The sequence below is a fragment of the Phyllobates terribilis genome, unplaced genomic scaffold, assembly GCF_046119375.1.
Source record: "Phyllobates terribilis strain yellow unplaced genomic scaffold, ASM4611937v1 Scaffold_5__5_contigs__length_657084704, whole genome shotgun sequence".
Lineage (NCBI taxonomy): Eukaryota > Metazoa > Chordata > Amphibia > Anura > Dendrobatidae > Phyllobates > Phyllobates terribilis.
Genome location: NW_027362765.1, coordinates 111,168,909 through 111,181,761, shown reverse-complemented (window position 1 = coordinate 111,181,761; position 12,853 = coordinate 111,168,909). Strand labels below are relative to the sequence as shown.

General features: G+C 36.7%; 1 protein-coding gene across 1 annotated transcript in view; it reads right to left on the bottom strand.

Annotated features, from left to right (window-relative positions):
• Positions 1-6,444, bottom strand: part of LOC141271478 (uncharacterized) — a 48,598-nt gene extending 42,154 nt beyond the window's left edge. The window contains exon 1 of the mRNA XM_073681544.1: positions 6,254-6,444. Within this exon, the coding sequence (XP_073537645.1) occupies positions 6,254-6,316 (63 nt within the window). The 5' untranslated portion in view covers positions 6,317-6,444. The remainder of the gene's footprint in view (positions 1-6,253) is intronic.
• Between the last annotated feature and the right edge of the window lie 6,409 nt (positions 6,445-12,853).

Genomic DNA, 12,853 nt, shown 5'->3' with positions numbered 1-12,853 from the left:
CTTCAAGCATGAGTCAACTAAAATGTTATTGCATGCCCTCACCATCTGCCACCTCGATTACAGCAATGTCCTCCTATGTGGCCTCCCTGCTAACACTCTCACACCTCTCCAGTCTGTCTTTAAATATGCTGCCCGACTAATCCACCTCTTGCCTCGCTATTCCTCTGCTTCTTCCCTCTGCAAATCCCTTCATTGGCTCCCAATTCCCCAATGTATGCAGTTCAAACTCTTAACATTGCCCTTCCAAGCCATCCATAATCTGTCTCCTCTGTGTATTTCCGAACTAATCTCCCATTATCTTCCAACCTGTAATCTCCGGTCCTCTCAAGAACCCCTCCTGTCCTCCACACTTATACAGTGGTGGCCAAAAGTATTGGCACCCCTGCAATTCTGTCAGATAATACTCAGTTTCTACCTGAAAATGATTGCAATCACAAATTCTTTGGTATTATTATCGTCATTTAATTTGTCTTCAATGAAAAAACACAAAAAGAATTGTCCTAAAGCCAAATTTGATACAATTCTACACCAAACCTAAAAAGGGGGGTGGACAAAAGTATTGGCTCTGTTTGAAAAATCATGTGATGCTTCTCTAATTTGTGTAATTAACAGCACCTGTAACTTACCTCTGGCACCTAACAGGTGTTGGCAATAACTAAATCACACTTGCAGCCAGTTAACATGGATTAAAGTTGACTCAACCTCTGTCCTGTGTCCTTGTGTGTACCACATTGAGCATGGAGAAAAGAAAGAAGACCAAAGAACTGTCTGAGGACTTGAGAAACCAAATTGTGAGGAAGCATGAGCAATCTCAAGGCTACAAGTCCATCTCCAAAGACCTGAATGTTCCTGTGTCTTCCGTGCGCAGTGTCACCAAGAAGTTTAAAGCCCATGGCACTGTGGCTAACCTCCCTAGATGTGGACAGAAAAGATAAATTGACGAGAGATTTCAACGCAAGATTGTGCGGATAGTGGATAAAGAACCTCGACTAACATCCAAACAAGTTCAAGCTGCCCTGCAGTCCAAGGGTACAACAGTGTCAACCCGTACTATCCGTTGGCATCTGAATGAAAAGGGACTGTATGGTCGGATACCCAGGAAGACCCCACTTCTTACCCCGAGACATAAAAAAGCCAGGCTGGAGTTTGCCAAAACTTACCTGAGAAAGTCTAAAACATTTTGGAAGAATGTTCTCTGGTCAGATGAGACAAAAGTAGAGCTTTTTGGGGAAAAAGCATCAACATAGAGTGTACAGGAAAAAAAAAGAGGCATTCAAAGAAAAGAATACGGTCCCTACAGATAAACATGGCGGAGGTTCCCTGATGTTTTGGGGTTGCTTTGCTGTCTCTGGCACTGGACTGCTTGACCGTGTGCATGGCATTATGAAGTCTGAAGACTACCAACAAATTTTGCAGCATAATGTAGGGCCCAGTGTGAGAAAGCTGGGTCTTCCTCAGAGGTCATGGGTCTTCCAGCAGGACAATGACCCAAAACACACTTCCAAAAGCACTATAAAATGGTTTGAGAGAAAGCACTGGAGACTTCTAAGGTGGCCAGCAATGAGTCCAGACCTGAATCCTATAGAACACCTGTGGAGAGATCTCAAAATGGCAGTTTGGAGAAGGCACCCTTCAAATATCAGGGACCTGGAGCAGTTTGCCAAAGAAGAATGGTCTACAATTCCAGCAGAGCATTGTAAGAAACTCATTGATGGTTACCGGAAGCGGTTGTTCGCAGTTATTTTGGCTAAAGGTTGTGCAACCAAGTATTAGGCTGAGGGTGCCAATACTTTTGTCTGGCCCATTTTTGGAGTTTTGTGTGAAATGATCAATGATTTGATTTTTACTTCATTCTCTTTTGTGTTTTTTCCTTGCAAGCAAATTAAATGAAGATAATAATACCAAAGAATTTGTGATTGCAATCATTTTCAGGAAGAAACTGAGTATTATCTGACAGAATTGCAGGGGTGCCAATACTTTTGGCCACCACTGTACGTTCCTCACCCAATTGCCTCCAAGACTTCTCCCAAGCATTTCCCATACTCTGTATCTTAAAGATTAAAGCCTGCAATAACCCCGGTGCCACCTCACAACCACTGAAACTGCTGCAACCCCCCCAACCTACTGTCTCCTTTCCCACTGTCCGGTAGAATGTAAGCCCGCAAGGGTAAGGCCCTCTCCCCTGTGAACTAGTCTGTCATTGTTTAATTGTTCACTGTATTTTATATTTGTACTTTGTATGTAACCCCTTCTCATATACAGCACCATGGAATCATGGTGCTCTAAAATAAATAATAATAATAATAATGAATATGCTTTGATCTAAACCATTCCATCGTAGTTCTGGCAATATGCAGGTTGTTGTCCTGCTGGAAGATGAGCCTACTTCCCAGTCTCAAGTCTTTTGCAGCCTCAAACAGATTTCCCTCCAGGATTGTATTTAGCTCCATCCATCTTCCTATCAACTCTGAGCAGCTTCACTGTCCCTGCTGAAGAAAAGCATCCTCACAGCATGATGCTGCCACCACCATGTTTGACAGTGGGGATGCTGTTTTCAGGGTCACGTGCATTGTTAGTTTTTCATTTAGCTCAAAAAGTTCTACTTTGGTCCCATCTGACCAGAGCACCTTATTCCACATGCTAGCTACATGGCATGTGGAAAGTAACTGATGACACCCAGACCACACTCTGATCAAAGTCTGATCAAAATAATCAGTCCGTTTTTCTCGTACGTGAGAAAAATGGACATCTGATTGAGGCCTTTTTCCTGATTTCTCTCATTTCTGTTTGTTACATTGCATCAGCGACGGTTAGGTGAATGTAATACTGCATAAGTAACCTGCAGTTTTATGTAACACCACAGATAAGAAACGACGATACCTAGCAGTCTGATAACAAAGAACAATAAACATTTTCGGTATTCCTGTATTTAGCCTCATCCTAGCAGAAGTCGTTGAATCGGAATAATTGATTAGATTTTCCCGCCTTAAAGGGGCTGTGTAGGTAAAGATATTTCTGGACTTGTCCTTGAAAGAGCTGCATGCACTTAATAATAGCTTTGGGGGTAACATCCTGCTGTCAGATTCCTTTCAAGGTGCATTAAATTAAACCACAGCATTAAATTGGTAAACAAGTGTTCCTAAGAATGCGACAGAAGGATCCTCTGAAAATCTGCAGCAAAATCTGGACTGCAGTCTGTTAGATTACGATTATCTAACACAAGTTTTTTGTAGTTATGTCTTATTCCTCTTTCACCCCTAGCATGTATACTCCCCTGAGGATACCTCGGCAGTAAGGCAGAAACGCTTTGGGAGGATTTTCTTTTTGGGGACACAAGGTGCAGCATTACACTTGGGTACTGCCCTTGTGAGAGAGAACTAGGGTCAATCGGGCATCTGTGCTGATGTGGCCCCCACAAGTGGCTCCATGAATTACAACAACCTGTCTTCTGGATTGGGTGAGATTGCAACAATTTACAATTGATACAGGTATTAGCATTGCACTTTAAAGAATCTATGGTATGTTTTGATATACCTATTTATGTCCTTTGACCTGTAAACAGGCAATCTGCATAGATTATTGTGGGTATATCCCTCTTTTTAAACATTACTATTAAAAGATATATTTTATCAATAGAATCTCTTAATGCTGTTAACTGACTATTTCCGATGATGACAGTATGTATGCAATTTGCATAGGTGTGGTAACGTGCGGACTCCTGCGGAGGCAGATGACAATGTAAAAGACACATGACCGTGTACTCACAATACGGGAAAATCGTTACGTTCCTTATGCCAGAAATCTTACTGCAGTCTTTGACTGGAGTACAATTAGGGGTGAGGTGCACAGAGGCGCCACTCATCAGACATTTTTTCGTGCACCTATTAATGAATCAGGAGCGTCTGATTCTTATTCCCCCTAGACACCTCATCGAGACCGGCAAGAAAATCCCTAGGTTTGACAAATAAAGGTCTTTGTCTCTAGATCTTCTAATCCGTTCCACCCCTGTTATGGTTTAGCTCCAGTCAGTCTTGATAGGGGCAGACATATCCAGGGTAAAATGGATACAAGGCTATTTTAAAGTAATTTTTGCATTTATTATTTCTACTAATATAAAACAAATGGTGGAGGTGGGTGGGTGTAGAGTAACAGGTGGAGGAGATACAAACATAATGGAGCAAAATTACCCTGACACCCACACCTCCGCCTCAGCCATTACCGAGAATTGTTCCGTTCTGTAAACTAATTATATGTTGTTACATATTCCTTATTTATTGATACAAGACTATTATAAAGATGATACAATATATGATTTCTGTCCACTTGACGCGCTCATCGTTCCCGAGAAGCGTTTCTGTGGGAGATTCTATACTTCTAATATAAAAATAACTCCACACATTCAGCTTCCATTAGTGTAATTTACATTTGAATAATGCTCTCTGCTAATAGCTGTTACAGGAAAATGGAGCCATTCATAGCGGCTGCTTCTTTATGAATCCGGCAGGTGAATCATCCGCCGCCTGGTGCACAGAGCAAGCTCCCCTGAGAACCTCTAGGACTGCGGAGGAAAGAGGACAACTGTAAAGGTGACTCCTCCGAAAGGAACCTGAGATCACATGCTGCTCCACATGGGAAAGAAAAGAATGTAGACAGGAAATCTGTTGCTTTTTAAATTTTAAGTAACATCATGTCTATACTCCAGTCACATCCAAAGCTGCTTTCACAATTTCTCTGGCTGACACTTTGTATCAATCAGTATCATGATGACAAATAAAGCCTAACAGCTTTGGTAATATTCAAGTGTTACTCAACTGTCCTGGCTCAAGTGCTGGGCTCTTCATCTTCCTCCCTTAACAGCCGTCTCTCTGTCGCTGTGCAGGTTGGGTTACCCAGCACACACCTCTGAGGTCACACTTATCTTACAAAATTTCCAGGCAAGCTCAGTTATTTAGGTAGTTGGCATCCACACTACTACACCCTGTTTCTCTACTCAACTCTGTAATACCAAAGTACCACCTGATATACTCAGCTTTGGTACAGCATAGTTGAATGGAGCAGCAAAGTGCCCATGAACATATTTGGTTCTACAGCACCATTGGTCTCTGCTACATCAAAAATGATTCACCTTACATTTTCAACTCTGCTAAATCAATAGTGAGTTACCTGAAATACTCAACTCTGCTACATTGCTGGACTCTGCTACATAAACAATGAGTTACCTGATGTGCTCAACTCTGCTGCATTACTGGACTCTGATACATAATCTATGAGTTACCTGATATACTCAACTCTACTGCATTGCTGGACTCTGCTACATAAACTTTGAGTTACCTGAAATACTCAACTCTGCTGCATTGCTGGACTATGCTAAATCAACAGTGAGTTACCTGAAATACTCAACTCTGCTGCATTGCAGAACTCTGCTACATAAACTTTGAGTTACCTGATATACTCAACTCTGCTGCATTGCTGGACTATGCTAAATCAACAGTGAGGTACCTGAAATACTCAACTCTGCTGCATTGCAGAACTCTGCTACATAAACTTTGAGTTACCTGATATACTCTACTCTGCTACATTGCTGGACACTGCTAAATAACCTTAAACTATGAGTTACCTGATATACTTAACTCTGCTGCATTGCTGCACTCTGCTACTTCAACAATGACACACCTCATATACTCAACAACAATGAGTCACCTCACATAATCAACTGTGCTATGTTGCTGGTCTCTGCTATTTCAACAGTGAGTCAATTTACATACTGAAAGCTAAAAGATACATAATTTGTGAAGATGTGGAGTTAATATTATTTGTTAAAATTAGGGATTTTAAAAAACTTTCTTCCAAAAGCAGCACCATACCTGCACTATTGCAGCTTAGTCCTATTCACTTTAGTAGAGCCTAGCTCTGGAAACAGCCATATTTGCCCCATACTCCTACGCATATAGTTTACAACCTTTAAGTGTCAGAACATCAAAACATCCACTTTTAATTTTGGTGGCTGATAACAGATAACTCTAGCACATTATGCTTTCTATTAGATAAGGCAGCTGTTTGGCCTTTCCTTTTATTTCGATGCTTTTTAATAATTGAAACTCTCTACGGTATGACCCTTGATGTCCAGGAACGGCTGAACTCAGCTGTCACCATCACATAAACCTGTATTATTGGCTGCAGGTATCATATATTTCACGGGATTAAATCCTCCAGAGCTGTGTTATCCGTGACAAGTCACCAATACAAATCTCACCTGTGAATTGCGCAAATCCTGAAGTAGAATCCGCGTGTCAGCCAAGGTTTCCTGGGGATTCATTCAATATAGATATATTTCTTAACTCACTTCAGCTGAGACTGAGCAAAAGAATGATGAAGAAATGATATACTGTTATTGAACTCTGCAGCCATGACACACACATCTGATAAAACAGGATAGGAAGGTTGTGTACCAAGAACAGGTGATGCTTCTTACTTATCCAAATAGATCACAAAAACAGCTTCTAGGTACAGGAATGATAACAATAATACTAATAATGATAATAATGCCTCTTATGTCAAGAATATAACTACTATAATACTGCTTCTTATGTCAAGAATATAACTACTATAATACTGCCCTCTATGTACAAGAATATAACTACTATAATACTGCCCCTATGTACAAGAATATAACTACTATAATACTGCCCCTATGTACAAGAATATAACTACTATAATACTGCCTCCTATGTACAAGACTATAACTACTATAATACTGCCCCCTATTTACAAGAATATAACTAATATAATACTGCTTCTTATGTCAAGAATATAACTACTATAATACTGCCCTCTATGTACAAGACTATAACTACTATAATATTGCTTCTTATGTACAAGAATATAAATACTATAATACTGCCCCCTATGTACAAGAATATAATGACTATAACACTGCCCCCTATTTACAAGAAAATAACTACTATAATACTGCTTCTTTTGTACAAGAATGTAACTACTATAATACTGCCACCTGTGTAGAAGATTATAACTACTGTAATACTGCCCCTATGTACAAAAATATAACTACTGTAATACTGCCTTATATGTACAAGAATATAACTACTATAAATACTGCCCCCTATGTACAAGAATATAACTACTATAATACTGCCCCTATGGACAAGAATATAACTACTATATAATACTGCCCCCTATGTGCAAGAACATAACTACTATAAATACTGCCCCCTATGTACAAGAATATAACTACTATAATACTGCTTTCTATATACAAGAGTATAACTGCTATAATACTGCCCCCTATGTACAAGAATATAACTACTATAATACTGTCCCTATGACCAAGAATATAACTACTATAATACTGCCCCATGTACAAGAATATAACTACTATAATACAGCCCCCTATATACAAGAATACAACTACTATAATACTGCTCCTACGTACAAGAATATAACTACTATAATACTGCCCCCTATGTACAAGAATATAGCTACTATAATACTGCCTCTTTGTACAAGAATATAACTACTATAATACTGCCCCTATGTACAAGAATATAACTACTATATAATACTGCCCGCTATGTGCAAGAACATAACTGCTATAAATACTGCCCCCTATGTACAAGAATATAACTACTATAATACTTCCCCCTATGTACAAGAATATAACTACTATAATACTGCCCCTGTGAACAAGAATATAACTACTATAATACTGCCCCCTATATACAAGAATATAACTTCTATAATACTGCCCACTATGTACAAGAATATAACTACTACAATACTGCTTTCTATATACAAGAATATAACTACTATAAATACTGCCCCTTATGTACAAGAATATAACTACTATAATACTGCCCCCTATGTACAGGAATATAACTACTATAATACTGCCCCCTATTTACAAGAATATAACTACTATAATACTGCCTCTATGTACAAGGATATAACTACTATAATACTGCCCCCTATGTACAAGACTATAACTACTATATAATACAGCCCCCTATGTACAAGAACATAACTACTATAAATACTGCCCCTATGTGCAAGAATATAACTACTATAATACTGCCCCTATGTACAAGAATATAACTACTATATAATACTACCCCTTATGTACAAGAGCATAACTACTATAAATGCTGCCCCCTATGTACAAGAATATAACTACTATAATATTGCCCCATGTACAAGAATATAACTACTATAATACTACCCCCTATTTACAAGAATATAACTACTATAATACTGCTTCTTATGTCAAGAATATAACTACTATAATACTGCCCCCTATGTACAAGAATATAACGACTATAACACTGCCCCCTATTTACAAGAATATAACTACTATAATATTGCTTCTTTTGTACAAGAATGTAACTACTATAATACTGCCCCCTGTGTAGAAGATTATAACTACTGTAATACTGCCCCCATGTACAAAAATATAACTACTGTAATACTGCCTTATATGTACAAGAATATAACTACTATAAATACTGCCCCCTATGTACAAGAATATAACTACTATAATACTGCCCCTGTGAACAAGAATATAACTACTATAATACTGCCCCCTATATACAAGAATATAACTTCTATAATACTGCCCACTATGTACAAGAATATAACTACTACAATACTGCTTTCTATATACAAGAATACAACTACTATAAATACTGCCCCTTATGTACAAGAATATAACTACTATAATACTGCCCCCTATTTACAGGAATATAACTACTATAATACTGCCCCCTATTTACAAGAATATAACTACTATAATACTGCCTCTATGTACAAGGATATAACTACTATAATACTGCCCCCTATATACAAGACTATAACTACTATATAATACTGCCCCCTATGTACAAGAACATAACTACTATAAATACTGCCCCTATGTACAAGAATATAACTACTATAATACTGCCCCTATGTACAAGAATATAACTACTATATAATACTACCCCTTATGTACAAGAACATAACTACTATAAATGCTGCCCCCTATGTACAAGAATATAACTACTATAATATTGCCCCATGTACAAGAATATAACTACTATAATACTACCCCCTATTTACAAGAATATAACTACTATAATACTGCTTCTTATGTCAAGAATATAACTACTATAATACTGCCCCCTATGTACAAGAATATAACGACTATAACACTGCCCCCTATTTACAAGAATATAACTACTATAATATTGCTTCTTTTGTACAAGAATGTAACTACTATAATACTGCCCCCTGTGTAGAAGATTATAACTACTGTAATACTGCCCCCATGTACAAAAATATAACTACTGTAATACTGCCTTATATGTACAAGAATATAACTACTATAAATACTGCCCCCTATGTACAAGAATATAACTACTATAATACTGCCCCTGTGAACAAGAATATAACTACTATAATACTGCCCCCTATATACAAGAATATAACTTCTATAATACTGCCCACTATGTACAAGAATATAACTACTACAATACTGCTTTCTATATACAAGAATACAACTACTATAAATACTGCCCCTTATGTACAAGAATATAACTACTATAATACTGCCCCCTATGTACAGGAATATAACTACTATAATACTGCCCCCTATTTACAAGAATATAACTACTATAATACTGCCTCTATGTACAAGGATATAACTACTATAATACTGCCCCCTATGTACAAGACTATAACTACTACATAATACAGCCCCCTATGTACAAGAACATAACTACTATAAATACTGCCCCTATGTGCAAGAATATAACTACTATAATACTGCCCCTATGTACAAGAATATAACTACTATATAATACTACCCCTTATGTACAAGAGCATAACTACTATAAATGCTGCCCCCTATGTACAAGAATATAACTACTATAATATTGCCCCATGTACAAGAATATAACTACTATAATACTACCCCCTATTTACAAGAATATAACTACTATAATACTGCTTCTTATGTCAAGAATATAACTACTATAATACTGCCCCCTATGTACAAGAATATAACGACTATAACACTGCCCCCTATTTACAAGAATATAACTACTATAATATTGCTTCTTTTGTACAAGAATGTAACTACTATAATACTGCCCCCTGTGTAGAAGATTATAACTACTGTAATACTGCCCCCATGTACAAAAATATAACTACTGTAATACTGCCTTATATGTACAAGAATATAACTACTATAAATACTGCCCCCTATGTACAAGAATATAACTACTATAATACTGCCCCTGTGAACAAGAATATAACTACTATAATACTGCCCCCTATATACAAGAATATAACTTCTATAATACTGCCCACTATGTACAAGAATATAACTACTACAATACTGCTTTCTATATACAAGAATACAACTACTATAAATACTGCCCCTTATGTACAAGAATATAACTACTATAATACTGCCCCCTATGTACAGGAATATAACTACTATAATACTGCCCCCTATTTACAAGAATATAACTACTATAATACTGCCTCTATGTACAAGGATATAACTACTATAATACTGCCCCCTATATACAAGACTATAACTACTATATAATACTGCCCCCTATGTACAAGAACATAACTACTATAAATACTGCCCCTATGTACAAGAATATAACTACTATAATACTGCCCCTATGTACAAGAATATAACTACTATATAATACTACCCCTTATGTACAAGAGCATAACTACTATAAATGCTGCCCCCTATGTACAAGAATATAACTACTATAATATTGCCCCATGTACAAGAATATAACTACTATAATACTACCCCCTATTTACAAGAATATAACTACTATAATACTGCTTCTTATGTCAAGAATATAACTACTATAATACTGCCCCCTATGTACAAGAATATAACGACTATAACACTGCCCCCTATTTACAAGAATATAACTACTATAATATTGCTTCTTTTGTACAAGAATGTAACTACTATAATACTGCCCCCTGTGTAGAAGATTATAACTACTGTAATACTGCCCCCATGTACAAACATATAACTACTGTAATACTGCCTTATATGTACAAGAATATAACTACTATAAATACTGCCCCCTATGTACAAGAATATAACTACTATAATACTGCCCCTGTGAACAAGAATATAACCACTATAATACTGCCCCCTATATACAAGAATATAACTTCTATAATACTGCCCACTATGTACAAGAATATAACTACTACAATACTGCTTTCTATATACAAGAATACAACTACTATAAATACTGCCCCTTATGTACAAGAATATAACTACTATAATACTGCCCCCTATTTACAGGAATATAACTACTATAATACTGCCCCCTATTTACAAGAATATAACTACTATAATACTGCCTCTATGTACAAGGATATAACTACTATAATACTGCCCCCTATATACAAGACTATAACTACTATATAATACTGCCCCCTATGTACAAGAACATAACTACTATAAATACTGCCCCTATGTACAAGAATATAACTACTATAATACTGCCCCTATGTACAAGAATATAACTACTATATAATACTACCCCTTATGTACAAGAGCATAAATACTGCCCCCTATGTACAAGAATATAACTACTATAATACTGCCCCCTATGTACAAGAATATAACTACTATAATACTGCCCCTGTGAACAAGAATATAACTACTATAATTCTGCCTCCCATGTACAAGAATATAACTACTATAATACTGCCCCCTATATACAAGAATATAACTTCTATAATACTGCACCTGTGAACAAGAATATAACTACTATAATACTGCCCCTATGTACACGAATATAACTACTATAATACTGCCTCTATGTACAAGAATATAACTACTATAATACTGCCCCCTATATACAAGAATATAACTACTATAATACTGCCCCATGTGCAAGAGTAAAACTACTATAATACTGCCCCCTCTGTACAAGAATATAACTTCTATAATACTGCGTCTATGTACAAGAATATAACTGCTATAATACTGCCCCCCCCCATGAACAAGAATAAAACTGGTATAATATTGCTCCTATGGATAAATATTAATGTAATATTCAGTAAATTGATTTACTATGATTTTTTTTTGATAATCTGAGAAATCACAAATTATTTACGTGAAATTCTTCATGATGAATGTTAGTAGATTATATTGTAACTGGATGGAATCCGCTGCCTTCATGCTTCATGATGACACCCCTGTAGCTGGAAACAATATTAATTATACTGCAGAGTCTAGATGGAGACAGGAGGCTTTTGTCGCCGCTGATTTCCAGGACAGGTTTGCTCTGGTTTACTGGAGGAGATGACGCAGAGTTCTTTCCCTGCTCCTATTCCTGGACCTGACGATCACAGTGATAACAGAGACGTTTTGTTTACTTGTCGGTCGTCCCTCGGCAGTCATGTCATCGCTCAAATGTCTGTCTATGCTTCTTGAAAAATCCTCAATGTTCCCTTGGTTATTTTGATTTTTTCTAAACTTTTTTCCAAACAATGACTTTAAATATCAAATATCAAAATTTGCCACTATGAGGAATATTTTATGTTATTTATGGTTTTACATTTTATTTTTTATTCTAAACAATTAATTATAGTTTTTAATTATGTTTTTACATTTTTTTACATTTCTTTTTATTAGTTTTTACTAAATTATTTATTTTTTACTTAAACCATACCCACCAAGAATCACACTTCTGGTGGGATAGTCACTATTTTTGACCCAAGTCCCTTAGGCCTCCTTCACACATCCTGATATTTCCGTTATTGAAAAAATCCAGTACCGGTTCTATCCGTGTACGTGTGTGTCATC